At 54.2% G+C, this 21,040-nt stretch overlaps 1 protein-coding gene across 3 annotated transcripts in view; it reads left to right on the plus strand.

Annotated features, from left to right (window-relative positions):
- Window positions 1-223: 223 nt before the first annotated feature.
- NSG1 (neuronal vesicle trafficking associated 1) overlaps window positions 224-21,040 on the plus strand; it is a 32,448-nt gene continuing 11,631 nt past the window's right edge. The window contains exons 1-4 of one of the 3 annotated variants that reach the window (XM_009447298.5): window positions 231-498; window positions 974-1,028; window positions 1,459-1,613; window positions 5,343-5,459. In XM_009447298.5, coding sequence (XP_009445573.1) covers window positions 1,485-1,613; window positions 5,343-5,459 — 246 coding nt within the window. In that variant the 5' untranslated portion in view covers window positions 231-498; window positions 974-1,028; window positions 1,459-1,484. Of the gene's footprint in view, window positions 499-829; window positions 1,029-1,458; window positions 1,614-5,342; window positions 5,460-21,040 lie in introns of those variants that run through there. The other 2 variants (XM_001154850.7, XM_009447297.5) reach the window with 2 other exon arrangements.

The raw sequence follows: 21,040 nt of genomic DNA on the forward strand, positions 1-21,040 counted from the left end.
CAAACAGGACCCTCTCTGGGAAGCCGCGACAGCGGCTGAGCTCGGGGTTTGGGGGCGCAGGTCAGGCTAGAACCACCCCCCTTCTCTCTGCGTCCGGGCATCGTCCCAGCGGCCCCTCCTCTGTGCCCAGGATGCTCGGGCGGCGGCTGCAGTGGGACCTCCGCCTTCTCTGCCAACCAGAGCGGAGGAACCTTTCCGCCTCCCTCCGCGCGGCGCACTGAGCGCTCTTTGCCTAGAACGACTTCCCTCCCGCTGCCAGGGGCAGCCTCACCCTGGGCGCCCACACCCCAGCCCTGGGAGAGCGCTACTCTGCCTCCCGCACCACCGAAAACCTCCTCCTCCTTTTCGGGCCGCGCCCCCTTTATACGCGGACGCGCCCTCTTTTGGTCGCCCCCTCCCCAACCCAGCACTAAGGAGCGCCCTGCTCTGGTCTCCGCCACCACCCAGCGCCTCCTGGACCCATCCCCCCAAACCCTTGAACGTCCTCAGGACCCCCAGGTGAGCGCGGCGCGCTGCGGGCGGGGACCCTCTCTGCACCTCCCCGCACCCCTGGGGGTCGCTCTGTCCCTACGGTCCCCGCCTCCCCTTTCTCCTTTCTAAGCGCCTCGCGCCCAGGCCGCCGCCCGGGGTGGCGCAGCCCGCAGCCCTCCCGCTCCGGGCGCCCTCCGCCGCTCCGAGACCCCCTGGGGGCGCGTCCTCTCCCGCTCCCCTGTTCCCTCCCCCGGCTCAGGGCGGGCGCGTGGTCCCAGGGGAGGCTCCCGCCCAGCCCCGCACTCCTTTGTGCGGCCGGGCGGGCGCTGCGTCAAGGCGGAGGCGCGGCCACACGCGCGCACCCACCCGCGCGCACCCAGCCCCCGGGAGAGGCAGGAAGGGAGGCGGCGGCGCGAGGAGGAGGGAGCGGCCGTGGAGCCCAATCGTTCGCTCCCCTTCCCCGGTCCGCGCGCGGCGCCGCCTCCGCCATTGCTGCGAGCAGGAGCAGGAGACGCGGAGCTCGGAGCGCTGAGCTGACCTGCCGGAGCCGGGCGTGGGTGAGTGCGGCCGGCCGCGCCTGGGCTTGCCGAGGCCAGACCGTGCCCGCCCAGGAGCAGTGCCCGGGGGATGCCCATCTCCCGGAGTACGCGGGACGGGGCTGTGAACAGCGGGTCGCCCGGGTGCGGCGGCCCCAGGACCGGGGACCGGGTCTGGAGGTGCTGGGCAGGGGCGGCGCCCCCTTCCCTGGCCGCGGTGCGCCCTTGCGCCCGGCGCTTGGGTCCTGCGAGATGAGGGTCTAGAAATACACAGCACCACCCGACCCCCGCATCGGGCCGTGACCACCGCGTCCCCGCGACCCCTCCCCGAGACGAAGCGGGGCCGGGGAGCTCGCGGACGCCGGGACGCCGGTGGGTGTGGGTGCCCACTTCCCCCCCGCCCCGTCCCGGGTCTTGCTTGTGGTGACTCCCCCCGGCCCTCCCGCCGCAGGCTGCAGCCTCGGAGCTCCCGGAACGATGGTGAAGTTGGGGAACAATTTCGCAGAGAAGGGCACCAAGCAGCCGCTGCTGGAGGATGGCTTCGACACCATTCCCCTGATGACGCCCCTCGATGTCAATCAGCTGCAGTTCCCGCCCCCGGATAAGGTAAGCCCCCCCACGCCCCTCCACGTTGCCGGGTGTGCACCCCCAAATCTCGCACGGCGGGCGCAACAAAAGAAACGCGCCGCGTGCGCTGGGTACGCGAAGTGGGGGCGGGCTCGGGAGGCCGGAGGGAGCGCGGCGAGGACAGTGTACCCGCGCGGGATTCTGGATCGCGGGATGCTGGGCGGGGGAGGGGAGCCCTGCCTTAGATGATATTCTCGTCCTGACAGTGGAACGCGGTGGGGCAAGATTCCTTCGCGTTTTTCCTGGGAGCCTCATCCGAGAGGGCCCTGGCCCCGCAGCTGCCCTGCTCCTCCCTTGCCCCGTGGCCCCAGGGGCTCTGGATCGGGGGTGAGCCTAGGGGCGGGCGAGGCTGCCCCTGTACCTTCCCGGGTGTGGCAGTTCAGCCCGACTTGCCCCACCGAGGCGGGGGAGCGTTCTCCTTGGTCAGATGGCCCCTCCCCAGGGATGAATTGTTCTCGCCCTTTCTGCCTGCCCCTGCCAGGCTGGCGCTAGGTGCAGGAGAGTGTGCGCGCTCACACAGGGTCTCCTTCCTCTTTGTTCCTTTTGTGAAATCTCCAAATAAGTGCCCGGGCTCGCTCAGTATTGGTGTCACTGGGAAAAACCATTCATCAACCTTTCCCCAAAGTGTTTTCTGCTGAATTTAAAGAATCTCCTCTTTTTGAATGTAGCATCCAATTAAGTAGTTTGTTTGCTAAGAATAATATTTCCAAGAGTTAACACTTAAAAATGTAAATCTGTGCATGTCTAGGCAATTGTACTGTAAAATTCACATCTAAGACCATAGACACAGCATCTACTCTCAGCATCTTGCTGCCGCTTACAAACCACCACAGCCACGAATAATTCCCGGAAATGCTTTTCTATTTATTTTCTCATTCAGTCCCTGGTGAAGGGGCTCTGAGCCAGGGCTCTGTCTTCGTTCCAGCAAGTTGGTGATTGCTGACGGGGTGGGTGTTGTGGGGTGGGGGTGTCCTGGTGGGGGCCCTGACCCCTGTGAAGGTGTCCTCCCAGCTTTATTGTGTGTGTTGTCTGGGGAGGGAGGCAGGAGCCGGGAAGAGGCTGGCAGCGGGGGTTTCAGTTCAAGAAAGGGGGATCAGCCGGCCACACCTGTGCCCCCCAGGCCACGGTGGTGCCACTCTGGGCCACTGATGGTCCAGGCTAGGCTTTGCAGGAGGGGAAGGGCTGCCTGAGGCCTCAGCTTCCACTCCACCCCTCCCTGTCTAGGCATCAGACTCGTCCAGTTAGCAGGGCCTGGCCCCGAGGCCCCCACACCCCCTCCTGCCTGGGCCCCCAGCTGCTCGGCTGAGGAGCAGTGGCGCCTGTGCCAGGAACTCCGTGTCCTGAGGCAGCACCTCTATCAGGTGATTCCCCTCACTTGGCCTGAGCCTCCTCTCTTGTCCTCAGTCTGTTCCATTCCAGAACCATTTGGCACGGTTGGTTTATACAGGGAGGAGGGTTTCAGGCAGGTATGAAATCCTCACCAACTAATTAGGTCGACCAGGAGTAGCCTAGGCAGCTCGGAAAGGTGATGAGTCTGCTCTCTCTGCAAGCGTCCAAAGCGGGGCAGCCAGCAGGGATGCTCTTCTCAGGTCCAGCCAGACCTTCCATCCAGGACTTCCAGCCGGGACTGAGTGTGGGTACAAGGGTTATGGCTCTTGGGATCATTTTCCAGAAGGCTTCTAAGGTCACAATGAGGAAACTGAGCCTCAGAGCATTTATGGGACATACCCAAGGTCACTGGGCTGAAGGTTACAGTCCTCCAGGATGCAAAAGTTTCTGGCAGTGCCTCTTACTCCACCGTGCTTGGAGCCAGATGTCTCTCACGTAAGACCTCTCTTAACCTGAGCAACAGCAACGTGTTGCTAACAGTCAGAGTTCAGGGAGGCGATGTCACCTGTTTCAGGTGACATGGCTTCTGAGGGGTGGTGACATGGCTTCTGAGGGGTGGTGACACAGTTGGGTTATAAATGAGAATCTGTTCTGAGAACGTGTATGGAGTGCTGAGGTGCTGGGGTGCAGCGGTGACAGCAGTCACAGTGCTGGCAGCAGAGTCAGGGCTGGTCTCCCCTGACATTTGCCAGACACTTATTCTGCACCAGGAACTATTCTGCCAGTTTTACAGGTTTAAATTCTTTTAATGTGTTGATAATGCCATGAGGTCACTACCATGTTACCCCCATTTTGCAGATGTGGAAATGCAGGCACGGAGAGTTTGAGAATTGCCCAAGGTCACCTAGCCTGTTAGTGGCAGGTGGGGATAGAATCCAGGTCGACAGAATATTGATGGGGCCCCCACATACGGGAGAGGTTTCCATGGGTTTCCTCATCCTCAGCAGTAGCCTTATTTCCCATTCATTGGCCAGTCTAGGCCTGCGTGCTCAAGGTCACATGGCTAGTTGGGTCCAGTCGGGGTTTGAGGATGGCAGGGTGACACCCAACCACTGGCTCAAGCAGAGTGCCTCACAGGGGTGGGTGCCCAGGCCAACCCATGCCAGGCACCCCTCCCTCTCCACCGCAGGAGCACTGGGTGGAAAAGGAGTTGGGGTCGGAGGCCAAGAGTGTGGTTACAAGGTTTATGGCTCTTGGGATCATTTTTCAGTGACCCTGGAATGGGCTCCGCTGTTCTTTCTCCCCAAGGCTGGCTTTGGGGGTCATAGCACCGGATGAGAGGCCCTCTGGCTGCCCGCCTGGGGCTGACCATCCCCAGTTGCTGGGGTCTCTTTGTTCTGTCCTGGGCCCCACCATCATGGAGAGCAGGTGACGGACTGCCCAATGAAGGGGACTCGTCCCTCGGAGGAGAAAGAGCTTGGAGGTGGCTGGCTGTCTCTAGTGCAACAGCCTCTCCTGGAACCTGGCTTGGGGAGTGGGGTTTGGGGATTAGAGACCTATAACACCTTGACACTGCTTTTGAACACCTCCCAGTCCAGTGGGACAGAGAAGTAAACAGTCCCTGGCAACGGGTGTGGTGAGTGATGAAGGCAGCGCCGCTGAGGCCAGGGCTGTGAGTGTCCAGGGCTGGGAGGCTTCTTGGGTCCATCTGAAGCTGCTGGGGTGTAGGGCAGATGCAAGGGCTGGTTTCCAGGTTGGACAAACATCGTTCTGCTTCACAGTAGGGGGTGGAGGGGAATGAGAGCAGGGAGACCCTTTGGGGGCTGTGGCAGGGGTAGGGGGAGAGGAGGATGTGGGGGTGGAGACAAAGAGGTTGATCCTGGATCTGTTTCCAGACAAGGTGGTGGCAGCTTCTCCAGCCAGTCCTGGAGGGCTGTGGGCAGTACCCTCAGACCTCCTCTTCTTGTGCCCATGGTGGCACAGCAAGGCCAGTGCAAAGGCAGGTGCAGCCTCCCAGCTTCCTGGGCCAAGCCAGGCTTTGGCTCTGGTGGGTGGAAGGAGCACTGGGTTAGGAGTCAGCTGCCAGGCTGCATCCCCGCCCTGCCGCCTATAAACCGCATGACCTTGGCCAATGAGCTTAACTTCTGTGCCCCTCGGTTATAATATTTCCCTCCTGGGACTGCTATCAGGATTATGAATGGGTCATTTCTCTGAAAGTCCTGCCACAGAGGAGATTTCCAAAAAGTAGTGGCTGTTCTCGTTCTTGTGAATTTCTTCCCGGCAAATGGTGACTTTGAATATGGGAGTTCCCAGACCCACCCTCTTTGGGCAGATATGTCTGAATGCATCTGACTTTTGTTTCTCTGTTTCCTGGATAAGGTGGTCGTGAAAACTAAGACCGAGTATGAACCTGACCGCAAGAAAGGGAAAGCACGTCCTCCCCAAATTGCTGAGTTCACCGTCAGCATCACGGAGGGTGTCACCGAGAGGTTTAAGGTGAGTGGTCCTGTGCTGGGTGAGATGCTGCTTTTGCCCCCAGAAGGGGTCTGCTGAGCTGCATGGATGCCCTGCAGGGAGGGCCAGGGTTTGACGCCGTTTGTCTGGGCTCATCCCAGCTGTGCACACCCAGTAGCTTGTAGCTGCCTGCCAAGATGTTGTCCTTGTGCTTTTTGTACATTTCTTTTTTCTTTTCCTCTTCCAAAATGATCACATATTACTTATTTTTATAACAGGGAAAACCCACCCACAAACTGTCTTTTAGGCAAAGATTATAAACATATGAAAAATCACTTACCAAACATTACAATATTTACTTAACAGTTCCAGGAAGGAAGCAGACAATAACAAAAAGATAACGCACAGCACTGATCACATGCCAGAAAGGGGTCCCAGCCCTTTACCTAGTGAGCTCATCTGAGCAACCCTCCTGGCACACCAGTACTATCGGTATAACCCATTTTACAGATGGAAAGGTTGAGGCACAGAGTGGTCACAGCTCTACACAGCAGAGCCAGGATCCGATCTGCAGGGGGTCTGGCTTTGGGCCTGTGTGTATCCTCCATCCTTCCCCACATCCCGATGGGATGAAGGGGTGCTGCTGAGAGCGGGAGGGTTCCAGCCTGTCTCGGTGGGAGGAGCCTTCTTGCCAGCCTGGCTGCCTTCAGAGGCCACGTTGGTTGAAGAACAAGTTGGGATATTGATCAGGAAACTCATTCTTTGGGAAACGAGAGAGAGAGAGTAAAGCGGTAGCCTCATCCAGATTCAAGGAGGTGAATTGAGAGACATCAGTGGGCCCCAGGCCTTGCAGAGTGGTCCTGTCTGGCTCTCTGGTCACCCTCCACTTGGCAGTGTGAGCAGTTTGCTTGTGCTGGGGGCACAGGGACTCCCACCCCCACCCGCTGCAGTTTCCAGAGCCCCTGTGGGTATGGCATCATATTGGATCTCTGTGACAACCTTGTGGATGACAGAAGGTGGGACTGGGAGCCATCCCTGGTTAACAGATGAAGCCAAAACCACAGAGTGACTGGGGAAGCCAGGGCGTAATCTGACTTTCAGTCCCTCCTCCTTCCCGTTGCCACACACTGCCTGTCAGGGCCTGCCTGGTCCAGCGGGTCCCATGAGTGTTGCTGTGGGGCAATTACTTGTGTCAGCTCAGCAAATCCTCCCAGCAGCCCTCTGCCTGCTCCCTACTAATAGTAGGTACTATTTGTATTACCAGTGTTACAGATGGGGAAGTCGAGGCACAGAGCAGTCTGCGTCTGTCCCTGCTGGTATGTAAGGATGTCATGTGTGCTGAGAGGCTCTTTTGGTGGCTCCTGGCTCGGCCCATCGTACGTTTTTGAGGTTCTTGGCCAGGACCAAGACATATTGATCCGAGGTCAATACCTGTCTTCTGCGCTGGCCAGTGGGATTAGCGTGTGCCTTATCTGCTGCCACTCACCTGTCCTGCCCCATTTGTACCCTGGGTTTGGCTGCTGCCCCTGGTTGAGGCAGGAGTGGCCTTGATTTCAAGGTCACGGTGTCCTCTGTCCTGATGGCTAAATGCTGTGTGATGTCTGAGTGTGTCTGGGTTTCTCAGGCCCCACTTGCCCTTTGCTTTCCCAGCCCCGGCGTCTTAGGTCCCCACAGAGCAGGGCGCAGTGCGGCACTTGAACAGCTATTCCTTCATCTGTTGAGTGTCTATGATGTGCCAGCCTCTGTCCCTGACCTCTGGTGTTCTTCATTTGTACTTTTCCCACATGACCACCTGAAGCAGGTCCCCAGGTCTCTTGCCTAAGGAATGGGTGATGCATATTTGCCACCAGGGCCCTTGGCAGCCTTGGCTGGGACTCTGTGGTTACCTGGCCCCTGTTGCCCAGAACCTGAAGGCTCAGAAGACCATGGGTGATTATGCTCATCCCAGTAGACTGGCTGCTGGCAGCAGAAGCCCTGCCTCATCTCCCTGCCTCTACCTCCTGTGGCTGTCTGAGAAGGCGATGTATGCAGTAGGTGCTCAGTACATGACTGTACTGGACTAAGTCTGCTGGGTGTGTTCCTCTGCTTAGTTTTCTTTTCCTCCTTTATGATTCACAACTGCCCTGGAGGGGTGGCATTGGCCCCTTTACACGCAAGGCTGTTGAGTCCCAGGTGGCCCCAGGGTGGCTGGGGTGCTCCCTCTGTGACTCTCTAGCTTCAAAGCCAAGGCCTTCCCACCATACCTTGCGCCACATCCCTCCCCACTCCCATGGGACGCCCGCTGCTTCCCAGACCCCATCCCTTCCATCTCCTCCCAGGGCAGGTGCAGATCACACCTCTGCCAGGAAGCCTCCTGGGTCCCTCTCATTTGCAACAAACCTCACCGTCCTGTTTCCAGTGCCTTTTGTAGCCAGGCTGCAATGGCATCTAACAGTGACGGAGTGATCCATGAGCTAGACTCTGCTTCACACTCCTAATGCTCATATTATCTCATTTAATCTTCATAAACACCTCAGGAGGTAGGCGCCCTCATAGCTCCATTTTACATAGAGGGGAAACTGAGGCAGAGAGCCTTGGCAGCCTGCTCTTGGCTGTGGCACCAGAGGTCCTTGGTTTCTTGGAGAAGTGGGTTTGTGTGGGAGCACTCACCCCAGGCGCCATCGCTGTTGAGCCATTCCACTTCTTCAAATCCTTTTCCTTTGTTGATTCAAAACCCTTGCTCTGCTGCCTTGAGCCACACAGAATGTGTGGCGCCCTCCTTCCCCATCCCCAAGGCCTTCAGAGACATGGCAGGCACAGGTACCCTGGAAGCCTCCCCAGTGTACAGCTTCTTTTTCTCTTGTGTCTTCCTGAGTCCTCCCTTCCCCCAGGTGCTCCCTTCCACGCTCCCTTCCCCCAGGTGCTCTCTTTTGAGGGTCTGGGTTGGGCTGTCTTCTCTTTGGGTGTGAAACCTGTGACTGGGTGTCCTGGCAAGGTCCATTGGTGTGGCCCTTCCAAGCATAGGCCCCCTCGACCTGAACTGGTGACCCGAGGAGGGGAACAAGGCCATGGAGACCCCCTGAGCCAAGAATGTCAGCCAAGAATGAAGGCTTAGGGACTCTTTGTGCAGACAGAACTTACTCATCAGCCGCTCTATGCCAGCCACGGTAAGAGCTCCTTGATATCATCTCTCTGGCGCTTCTTGCACACACAGTAACAGCTTGATAAGTAAATGGATGACTAATTGTGCTGCTGGCCTCCCATGAATGGGGGACTTGGCGAGATTTCCTGGGTCTGCCCGTGGGTCCTTGCTTGTTGAGTAAGTTCAGCTGGCAGCTCATTGGATTGAAGCCTCTCTCGGGGCCATGCTTACGCGTAAGCCTCTAACAGGTGATGCCCGTCAGCTCTCACCAAGTCAGACAGGTGACCTGCTCAAGACCACACAGTCAGTGAGTGGCAGAGGCAGAGTAGGAGCTGGGCAGCCGGCTCTAGAAGCCTGTTGCTGTGGCATATTTCAGCCCACTAGCTTGCCCAGGAAGCCTGCAGGCTGGACTTTCGCAGCTGAACAACTTGCATTCTAAGGGCGTCTCTTCTCTGTGTCTGCTCCGAGCCCCTTCTCAACTGGGAAGGAGATTTACCTAGCTCCCTGCCCGCTTGCTGTGGGGTGGATGTGAGAGGCAGCCTCCAAAGTGCTGCTTCCCCAGGTGTTTCTGGAGCCACCTGAGTCAGCATCACCTGAAGTTTGATTTTAACTCAGGGACCCTGAACCGCAGGGAGATGCTTTTTGACAAATGCTTTCCAGGTGATCCTAATGTGTCCTGAGTTTTCGAGCCTTTCCGATGGGGGTGCATTCTAGCACACAAGCTGGGAAGGATGAGGAGGGCTGGTGCCTTTTGGGAATGCTAAGGGTGCCCACCTTTCTGGAATGTTCTCCCAGCTTTTTATTACCCAGTTAGATTTCTGGCATCCCTGAACGCGTGCACACAATGAGGCGTGTGTGAAGCTGCAGCTGGTTGAGGGCTGGGCGGGTCTCTCTTTCTGAAACGGGAGCATATGGGGAGCAGGCTATGCTGGAGACACGGGCATGATGGAGGGTTCAGAATAGAGATTCACCCTCCCTGGCTTGTGTACCCCACTGCCAGGGCCCAGTCGAAGCTGTGGTTGGGACAGAGCATCTTCCTCGTCCCACTAGTGACTGGACAGCTTCTGTGCAGCTCCCTGGCCCAGCCATCATCTTAGCTCTTTCATCTCCGTGCGTGAATTGCAGGAATGGAGTCTCGCCTTTCCGATCTTGAAGTGACAGGTAAATCGTTTGTCCCCTCCTCTCTCCAATTTGTGTAGCTCAGAGGCACCTCATCTTTATAGGCGTTTGGATGGCATCCTTGAAACGGAGTGTCTTTTTGCATGCAGCTTTCTGATTGTCACTTGGGGATTAATCTCTTGGCTGTGAGGTTGCTAGGCTGGTTGCTAGGTAACTGCTGACTGGGAGAAGGTTCTGAGAGACTCCGCCACACAGGATGGCAGGAGGACTCCCCCAGCGGCGGCCAGCGGCTTGGGCTTCCAAAGAGGTTCTTGTCAAGGAAATTAACTGGAGGCATATTTACGCTGAGAATAAACACTGGCTGAGATGTTTCTCAAATTAACCAAACCTAAACATTTTTGAAATTGCACTTCCCCACTGATGCCTGCAGAGTGGCGGGTCGGGGCTGCTGGGGCCGCTGCTTGCAGTTCTCCTTCCGGTCTGGAGACTGTCATTAGGGGCCGTCATCAGGCAGGTGACAGGAAGGCTCCCTCAGGGCCCGCTCCAGCCCTTCGTGCTTCGTGGTTCCGGTGATGACTGGTTGCTGACGTTGGAGAGGTCTCCACACCCTGTTTGCCTGTGATGTGAGGTCAGGTTTGGGTGGTCCAGCCTTGACCCTCACCGGGTACCATATCACCCTGGGGCCTTGAGAGATTTGAAAGTCGGCTTTGCACGGGAACACCTTTCACCGCCAGCACAGGGCTGGGGAGCGACTTGGCAGGAGAGCCCTTGTTAGTCTGCGTGGTCCTCCTGGTTGGCAGTCCAGACTCTGGTGGGGATGTCCCTCTGCATCCTGTCGCAGAGGACTCTGTGGGTGGTTTGTGTCTTTTCTTCACATCCCTAATGACCTTGAGCTTCCTGCGTGCCCATCTGTTTCCACACTCTCCAGTAAGCCCCTGGTGTGTTTCAAGATGCATTTCTTAAATATTTATGAACAGTGATGCCGTTTCCTTGGCATTCAGCAGTGGGGGTGGGGGTTCTTCCCGTGGGGGTGGTATTGGAGACCCTGAAAGTGTGTGTGGACGCCCCCTCACCTTTAGCTATGCGAGCATCTTGTAGGATCCTGGGGCTGTGGTTGCAGAGCCCACCTTCCCCAGGCTAGCTGTAGTGTGGGGGCTTCGGCTGGATCGGATACCACGTGGGTTCAGTCATCTGTGTGTGTGTGTGTGTGTGTGTGTGTGTGTGTGTGTATGTATTCACTTTTGTGTGGGTTACCTAAAATATTTAGTGCTGTAAACGCTTGAAGATGTCGGGATTCATCTTCTTTTTCCAAGTTTTTTCCTTTTTTTTTTTTTTAAACTGAATTACTCAGCAGAAATGCTCATTTCCTTCTCCCTCTGCCTGAGGGTAGGAGGATGGGGAGAGTAACAGCAGCCACCCAGCGCCGTCGACCTGGCGCCATCGACCCGGTGCATGCCTGGGCTTGGGGCGCCATGAGCACTGTCTCGTTCACTGTTAGTCTCTGATGGTTGACCCTGCTGTCCTGATTTTGTAGGGGGGGAAATAAGGCCAGAAAGGTTAAGGAACAGACCCAAGGTCACCCAGCTGATGAGGGTGACACACCAAATCCCACTGTGCTCCGTCCTCCATGCCAGTGGGGTGTGCAGGGCAACTCCCCTGCGGACCCTGAGCTGGGCAGTGGCCCCACACCTGAGAGGGCAGACGGGAGCACAGCCAGTGCTGAGGCCGCTCACGCTTCCCTGTCCAGACGGTGAGCGTTCCGAGAACAAGGCCACGGGCCAGTGCCTTTCACGTGAGTGACCATGTAACTCCTGGCCCAGGTGGGGCCCTTCTGTGAGTGACAGGAGACACAGTGAGTGGCCAGGATGCTGGGTGGCGGCCATCACCCAGGACCCCCAAGCCTCAAGGACACACATTCCCTCCTTATCAACTCGTTATAAACGCACCCTGAGGCCCAGATCCTGTTTGTATTTCTCTGTTCCCGGCTGTTCTTTCCAGAAAACACTCTTCAGGTCTCCCTTGCCTTCCACTGGGGCTCATGGCCTCTTGTCAGCACCCCCACAATAGTGTGCGACACCTTCAGCCTCCCGCCTCTCTCCTCTGGCCCATTCTTTATTTTTTTCTTTTTCTTTTTTGAGATGGAGTCTTGCTCTGTCACCCAGGCTGGAGTGCAGTGGCACGATCTCGGCTCACTGCAACCTCCACCCCACCAGGTTCAAGTGATTCTCCTGCCTCAGCCTCCTAAGTAGCTGGGATTACAGGCACCTGCCACCATGCCCGGCTCATTTTTGTGTTTTTAGTAGAGATGGGGTTTCACTATCTTGGCCAGGCTGGTCTTGAATTCCTGACTTCACGATCCACCTGCCTCGGCCTCCCAAAGTGCTGGGATTACAGGTGTGAGCCACCACGCCCGGCTTGGCCCATTCTTTAAATAATTGTGGTAAAATATACAAAATATAAAACTTACCACTTTGAGGTAAGTGCCATATTAAATTCAGTGCCATTTAATACATTCACCATGCTGTCCAACCACCATCACTAAGCTAGTTCCAGCACATTTTTATCACCCCAAAAGGAGACCCCATTCCCATTAAGCAGTCACTCCCATGTCCCTCCCCCCAGCCCCTGGTTAGCCACAAATCTATTTTGTGTCCCTGTGATTTACCTATTCTAGACATGTCATAGAAATAGAATCTTGTAAGATGTGATGTGACCATCTATCTGGCCTCTTTCACTTAGCATGCTATTTCAAAGCTCAGCTACGTTGTAGCACTTAAAACTGCTTCATTCCTTTTCATGGCTGAGTAATATTCCATTGTACCGATAGACCACATTTTGTTTATTGATTCATTGGTTGATAGACATTTGGGTTGTTTCCACATTTGGGCTGTTGTGGGTAGTGCTGCTGTGAACATTCATTTACAGGTTTTTGTTTGAATACCTGTTGAATTTTTGGGGGTATATGCCCAGGAGGAGAATTGCTGGGCTGTGTGGTAATTTGATATTTAACGTATTGTGGAGTTACCAAACTTCTCCACAGAGCTGTACCATTTTACATTGCCATTAGCAATGCACAATGGTTTCAATTTCTCCACATCCTCACCAGCACTTGTTTTTATTTTATTTTATTTTATTATAGCCATCCTAGTGGATATGAAGTAGTATCTCATTGTGGTTTTGATTTGTATTTTCCTAATGGCTAATGATGTCCTGCATCTTTTCATGTACTTGTTGGCCATTTGTATCTCTTCTTCAGAGAGATGTCTACTCAAGTCCTTTCTCATTTTTTAATCAGTTTGTTTGTGTTTTTATTGTTGTTGTTGTTGTTTTTGAGACAGGGTCTCACTCTGTCACCCAGACTGGAGTGCAGTGGTGGGATCTCAGCTCACTGCAGCCTCGACCTCCTGGGCTCAAGTGATCCTCCCACCTCAGCCCCTGGAGTAGCTGGGACTACAGGCATTCACCACCACACCCAGCTAATTTTCATATTTTTTGTAGAGATGGGGTTTCACTATGTTGCCCAGGCTGGTCTCAAACTCCTGGACTCAAGCAATCCTCCTGCCTTGGGCTCCCAAAGTGCTGGGATTACAGGTGTGAGCCACCTCACCCAGCCGTGTTTTTGTTGTTGAGTTGTAAGAGTTCCTTATATATTTTGGATACTAAGCCCTTGTAAGATATGTGATTTGTAAATATTTTCTACCATTCTGTAGGTTCTTTTTTCACTTTCTTGCTAGTTTCTTTGATAAACAAAATCTTACATTTTTGGTGAAGTATCATTTATTTTTTCTTCTATTGCTTGTATTTTTGGTGTCATAGCTATCTAAGATAGCGGTCCCCAACCTTTTTGGCACCAGGGACTGGTTTTGTGGAAGACAGTTTTTGTACTGACCAGGGAGCAGGGGATGGTTTTGGGATGAAACTAGATCATCAGGCATTAGATTCTCATAAGGAGAACACAACCTAGGTTCTCATAAGGAGAACATAACTTGCATGCACAGTTCACAATAGGGTTCATGCTCCTATGAGAATCTAATGCTGCCACTGATCTGACAGGAGACAGAGCTCAGGCAATAATGCTTGCTCACCTGCCACTCATCTCCTGCTGTGCAGACCAGTTCCTAACAGGCCATGGACTGGTACTGGTCTGCAGCCCAGGGGTTCGGGACCCCTGATCTAAGACATCATTGCCAAATCACATGAAGATTCTTCCCTTGTGTTTTCTTCTAAGAGTTTTAAGGCTTAGCTTTTATATTTAGATATTTGACCCAATTGAATTCGTTTTTATATATGGTATGAGGTAAGGGTCACATTCTTTTGCATGTGGTCCTAACAGCATTGTTGAAGAGACTGTTCTTCCCTTATTGAATGAATGGTCTTGGCCCCCTTATTGAAAATCAGTTGACCATGGACTTATAGATTAGTTTCTGGACTCTCAATTGTATTAGATGGATTTATATATCTCATCTTATGCTAGTACCACTCTGTTTTGATTATCGTAGCTTTGTAGTAAGTTTTAGAATTGAGAACTCCTCCAATTTGTTCTTTGTTTTCAAGACTGGTTTTGAAAACAGTTTTGGCTCTTTAAGGTCCCTTGTAATTTCCATTTTCTGCAAACAAACAAACAAAAAGACTTTTGGGTTGTTGACAGAGATGGTTTTGAATCTGTAGAACAGTTTGGAAAGTGTTCCCATCCTAATAATAATATGTTTTTTAATCTGTGAACACAGGGTATCTTTCCTTTTATTTATATCCTCTTTAATTTCCTTCAAAATTTTTTTATAGTTTTCAGTGTACAAATTCCTTCACTTTTTAATGTAGGCAGTAAACCACAGAGGTATTAGTAGTACTTGTGACTTTGTCACCAATGCATACCAGGTGTTTTTATATCACATTGCAGCTGTGGGACAATGTGATCTTGGGACAGTGCTTATTGCTCATGGTTCCTTTGAAGCCACAGTATCAGATCTTGTTCAGTGTGTTAATAAATGCATATATATCACAAATTTATATTTTTGTAATATTTCGATACCAGTATTTCAGTATAATCAGTTTTCCTTGCAAGTGTATGTATTGTGTTTTATGCATTTAAAACATCATTCTAAGGATTTGTGGTTTCACACAGCTGCCAAAGAGGTTAATGACACAAACCTGGTGGAGCCCTGCACCCGCTGCTCCAGTGCACTATCCCTTAACACCCACAGCAGTGGGGGCTGGGCCACCTTGGGCCACCGTGGGACGCACAGCAATGAGTACAAATCCCTGCCCAGCAGCTATAATCCCATTGCCCCTGCTTTAGAGCTTTTACTGCCAGCTGCACAGAAGTGATGTAAATTTTGGGATAATGTAGACCCTGCTGTAATACACACATGCATGCATATCAGTGGTAGGCATCTGTCCTTCAGATGACTGCTTGTGCTGTGAGAAATGCTAGTTTGTCACAAAGTGGCAATTGCTTCCTGGGGTCCTGAAACACCCGGGACCTGTCTGCTTCCAGTGTCTTGGTGTGGCAGACAGGCATCTTTGTCGCTGGGCTCATGTTCCCTCTCCTGCAGGATGTGCGATGCTGCAGCCACACTGGTCATAGACACTGGGTTTTTTGATGCTTCAGGCCCGTGGCACAAACCCTTCTTCCTGCTGGACTCCCATTTCCCTCCTCCCTGGTAAGCTCCTCCTCCTTTGGGACATGGACACCTCCTCCCAGAAGCCTTCCCTAGCAAAGTTAGCGGGGCTGGCTCTTAAGCAGTTCTCGGCCTGTGTTGGGAAGAGTTAACACCAGGGTGACGCTGCGGGACCCTACAGCCCTGCAGGGCTGCTCAACCATGTCAAAGCACCTGAGAATGTCCCCTGGCTGCCTGGGGATTCCAGTAAGAAGGAAGAAGGCAGGGCCTTTTGGGACTGAGGTGCTTTGGCCATCATGGACCCCTTCCTTCATTAAAAAAAGAGAAAATTTTGACTGCTTTGATCTAAAGATGAATATAGTCCAGGCTGGGTTCCTCAATATAGATTCACCAGTGTCAGTATGATGATGATGATTTTTTGAGACAGGGCCTCGCTTTGTCACCCAGGCTGGTGTGTAGTGGCACCATCTCGGCTCACTTCAGCCTCAAACTCCCAGGCTGAAGTGATCCTCCCAAATCAGCCTCCTGAGCAGCTGGGACCACAGATGCTTACCCCCATGCCCAGCTAATTTTTTTTTTTTTTTTTTTTTTTTGGCAGAAATGAGTTATCCCTATGTTGCCCAGGCTGGTCTCGAACTCCTGGGCTCAAGTGATCCTCTCGCTTCGGCCTCCCAAAGTGCTGGGATTACAGCATGAGCCACAGCACCCAGCCTGGTTTCTTATTTTTTCCTTTGATTTTTTTTTTTCGAGATGGGGTTTTGCTGTGTAGCCCAGGTTGGAGTGCAGTCCATGATCTTTGCTCACTATAACTTCTATCTCCCGGGTTCGAACGATTCTTCTGCCTCAGCCCTCCGAGTAGCTAGGATTATAGACACGCACCACCACGCCTGGTTAATTTTTGTAATTTTAGTAGAGATGGGGTTTCACCATGTTGGCCAGGCTGGTCTCGAACTCCTGACCTCGGGTGATCTGCCTGCGTCAGCCTCCCAAAGGGCTGGAATGACAGGCCTGAGCCATGGTGCCCGGCCTTTCTCCTTTGATTTTGAAACAAAAACTTGAACATGTTCATGGGTTCCTGCAGGCACAGTGGGCCCGGGTGTGGGCCCCGCACTTCCTGTGCCTGGCGGAGACATGTGCCCTGGAAGAAAGGCCCGGCTTCTAAGGAAATGCGCTTCTCCCAACCTAGAGACTGCCTGGCCCACCTGGAGAAGCCAGGCATGGGAATCAGACACTGTCTATCAACCCACGGGGCGTGGATGGAAGAGCTGCCGTGGATCTGCTTCCTTCCCAGGCGAGATCATTTGCTTAATAAAACCAAGACAGCCAGCACCTCCTGCAAACTAAATCCACATTCTGTTCGATGTGTAGACGTTATTCTGGGTCGGCTCCAGGTGCCCAAGAGTTGTTCAGTGTGTGTTCATTAGGAGATGGAGTATCTGCTGGTTGTACTCACTCACTCACTCACTCACTCACTGAACGTGCAGGAGGCATCTTCTCTGTGCCAGATGTGTGAATCACAGCCCTGCTCTCAGGGGCTCCATCTGTGGGAAGATGAACTGAAAGGAGAGGTGAGTGTAACAAATTACCACCCATGCCATGGCTGAAGACGGCACACGGGCATTCTCCCCAGGCCTGAAAGTCAGAAGTCCTAAGTCAGTTTCATTGCACCAAAATCAAGGGGTGTGCCGGGCCCTGCTCTGTCCGGAGGCTCTTAGGCAGACACTGTTTCCCTGCCGCTTCTGTCTTCTGGAACCGCATGGGGCTCATGGTCCCGTCCTCCGCCTTCATATCCTGTAGCGCAATGTCTTCAAGCTTCTCTCTGCTCTTTTCTCTGTCTTCAAGTCGCCGCCGCCTCAGCAGGGGCACCTCCCTCTGCTCCCCTGCTAGGAGGACACCTGTGATTACCTTTAGAGCCCACCTAATCATCCAGGATAATCTCTTCTCAAGGTCCTTGACTTGATTGAATCAGCAAAGTCCCTTACCATATACATTTCCGGGAGTAGGACCTGGGTGTCTTTAGGGCCGTTATTCAGCCAACGACAGCCAGTTTGCCTGGGCCCAGTCATGTACATCTGAGCCTCAGTTTCCCCATTTGTAAAACACAGTAATACTGCCTTGCAGGTGTTGTGTAAGGAGTACGCAGACTTTAAATGCTGACCAGAGTGCAGAAGGCGGCGGACGTCTCCACAGCTCCTCCTAATGGTAGTGTTTTGTTGTGAGAATATAAAGTCTGGTGGGGGGTGTAGCTCGAGAGCCCCCAGGAATTCTGCCCAGATGTGGAATCCTTTGTTTATCCCCTTGCTTCCAGCTTAGGCTACATGTGGGAGGCATCTGGAGAGTTTTAAACTTGCTATGCCGCTATCGCTACTTGGAGTGGAGTCCAGATGTTGGGGACATTAGAGCCTCCCATGATTCTCATTGGCAGCCACAGCTGAGTCCATTTTGTACCCAGGCTGGAGTCACTGCGAATGGCCGCCACCTCTCTTTTTGCATAGCCAACACCGGCCTCTTAGGATCACCTGGGTCCTGTTGGCCGACTTGGAGGTGCTGCCTTTTCAATGACAAGGCGTTTGTTATGTGTAAAGAAAGGCGTTGAATTGGACGGTCTCCAGCTTCTGCCCAGCATGGAGACTGCAACGTTGTGTGGGAGTGGGGCTCCCATAGGGTAACAACGGCTCACCCGACTCACCATGCCCACTGTTTGCCAGCCATGGGGTCTCCTGCACACCCCATCATAGACGCAGGTGCTGGGCCGGCATCCCCCTTTCACAGGAAACCAGGCGTTGGGGCGGATGCCCTTTGCAGGGTCACTGCGTGTGGCCGAGCAGGCCAGCAACCCGGGCTTATCTCACTTTAGTCCCTGGCAATGAATGGCTAGTTCGTCCATCAAGTATTTTCAAATTGGTTGAACGATGGAGTTGCTGGTGGTCGTGGTTCTCCAAGATGCTTCCAATCATGGCATGTTGTTGTAGAGGAAGCTTAAAAGATACTGCAAGGTCCTGGAGGAAACGCCGATGTCTGGCTCAGTAACATCATCCGTTGTTCCAGAATTCTTCTAAGTATCTCATGGGGAGGGGGCAGGGACTTAGGAAAGTCTCCAAACTGTGACACACTTTTATTTCACTTTAATTAGGAAAAAAGAGATGCTGGGCTCCTTGGTGCCTGCATTCATGATTGGTGTCCTGCTAGAGGCTGGGATGTTCCAGAGCCTTCCTGGGGCAGGGGGCCTGGCCAGGGCTTTGAAGGGCAAGGAGGAGAGAGGGCAGGGCAGCCTGGCATGGCGCGGAAGGAACGGGGTAATGGCAGAGAGAACAAGTGTGGGGGAGGGGAGCCGGTCCTGACCCCTGTGAAGTCACTCTGCTGTTAGGGGCCCTATAACAAAGTACCACAAACTGGGGGGACTCAGAGCAACAGAAATTTACTCCCCCACTACTGGAGGCCAGAAGTCTGAAATCAAGGCTTCGGCAGAACTGTGCTCCCTTGGAAACCCGCAGGGGAGACTCTGTCCTTGCCCCTCCTAGTTCCTGGAGGTTGCCACCATCCTTGGCTTTGCTGTGTAGACACAGTGCTGTAATCTTCCGTCCTCACGTGGCCCTCTCCCTATATGCGTGTCTGTCTACATCCAAATTTCCCCTCTTTATAAGGACACACCAGTTTGGCTGGATTAGGGCCCACCCTGATGGCCTCATTTGCAAAGATCCTATTTTCACATCAGGTCCCCTTCACAGACCCTGGGGGCTGGACTTCAGCATCTCTTTTTGAGGGGCCCAGCGTGCTCTCAACTCATGGTCTCTTGTCCTTCTCCTGAGATGCGTCAGGGTGTGAGGCATGGTTCCCCCACTTCGGTGATGAGATGTGGGGCTCAGAGAGGCCAGGTGACCTGTTCAATATCACACAGGCAGCAGCTTACAGGATTCAATTCCGAGCCAGTTTCTGGAGAGGCCCGTGGCCCTCTCTCTCCTTAGGCCATGGACGCCATGCTGTGCCCTGCAGTGGCTGAGGAGACCCCAGCTCCAGAGTCTGCACAGGGCAGGGGGAAGAGAGAGCTCAGCCTGTAGGGGAGCTCTTTGCCACACCACGGGCCGCCCGCTGACTCTCCCTGGATGTATTTCTTTGCCCTTCTCCCCTTGACTGTTCCAGGGACTCTTGCATTCTCGTTGCACGGTTCGGGTGGCTCCTCAGCCATTGGGCCTGGGATCCTGGAGGAAAGGCTTGGCCAGGTTTCGGAGGATACCCCCAAGGAGGTGGTTCCCCCACAGCCCTGCAGGAGAGAATGGGGGTTCTTTTTAAATCTAGACAGGTGGGGTGCCAGGAGCCAAACTGATGTGGCTTCCCAACTGGAGAAACAGGTTTAATGATGCCCCATCTCTTCAAGGACTTGAAATCCTCTTCTTTTTTTGAGACGGAGTCTCACTCTGTTGCCCAGGCTGGAGTGCAGTGGCACGATCTTGGCTCACTGCAACCTCCACCTCCCGGGTTCAAGCGATTCTCCTGCCTCAGCCTCCTGAGTAGCTGGGATTACAGGCACTCACCACCACGCCCAGCTAATTTTTTATATTTTTAGTAGAGACGGGGTTTCACCATGCTGGCCAGGCTGGTCTCGAACTCCTGACCTCATGATCCACCCGCCTCTGCCTCCCAAAGTGTTGGGATTACAGGCATGAGCCACCACGTCTGCCCCTGAAACCCTCTTCTAACAGGACATCTTCACCTGTGGTGGCTTGGGTCTCAGAATAGTGTTTTCAGATGCACAGAATAAAATACAAAGGGTTACGAAGGAGGCCAGTTAAATGGAACCAAGTCCTTCTGGACCACCCTGAGTGAGGCAGCCCTGCAGTGTAGACTTGGAGGAAGGCAGGTAGCTGGAGCCTAGGCAGGGTGGCCCCGGGTGAACATGCGACGGGGCAGCTGGTTAGAGGGTTGAGAGCCCGCTCTGCTGTCTGCCAGGCGCCACCCCAGGGCCAGTGAGGAGATGAGAGTGAGGATAACAGCGACAGCAGACAGCTCCGTCATGCTCCCCCCCACCCAGGTGCTGTTCTCAGTGTCCCGTGACTGTCCCTGGAAGGCGTTCCTTTCACTGCTATTCACAGGCTGGAGCCAGGTGCTAGACTCCCGGCCAGTGAGCTAGAGCCGCAGGGTCTGTGCTCCGGCCCCTGTCCAGAGCCTGTCCCAACCCCAGGCACCATCAGGGCTTGCGGCTATCATCGCCAGGCAGCCCTCCCTGGCTGGGCTCCTGCCACTGCCTCTGGCTGCCACGTGCCTCAGACGGCTGCGCCTTCTTTCTCCGGCCAGCTCTGCCTGCTTCATCACAGCTCTGCGCTCTGCTGCCCTGGCCCAGGTGCTGTGCGCTGGCCTGTGCACTGCAGCTGTGATCTGGACTAAACGGCGCCTTTCCCTGTGGGCACTGCGGCCCTGGGGAGCAGCCTGGCTCCATCCTGTCTGTGTCCCTTGTCAGGCACAGGCTCCATATGCACTGTAGGCCATCCCAGTGGACTGGAGTTTCTCTGGCCCTTAGAGAGGGTGATGGCCCTGAGAAGGCAACCTACGGTCGGGGTTGGGGGAGTGGAGGCGGGAGACGTGACTGAGGAACTGGCAGGACCTGGGGACCAGGAGGATGGGCCTCCTCAGAGGGGATGTGAATCTGCCTGCCAGGGGCCTGAGGGGTCCCTCCCTAGGTGAAGGGACACAGAGGGGACAGGTCTCATTGGAGTTGTAGTGGGTGTGAGCTGGGGAGATGGGAGGGCGGGCGGTGGGATGTAGCAGGT

Source organism: Pan troglodytes, chromosome 3, assembly GCF_028858775.2.
Source record: "Pan troglodytes isolate AG18354 chromosome 3, NHGRI_mPanTro3-v2.0_pri, whole genome shotgun sequence".
Lineage (NCBI taxonomy): Eukaryota > Metazoa > Chordata > Mammalia > Primates > Hominidae > Pan > Pan troglodytes.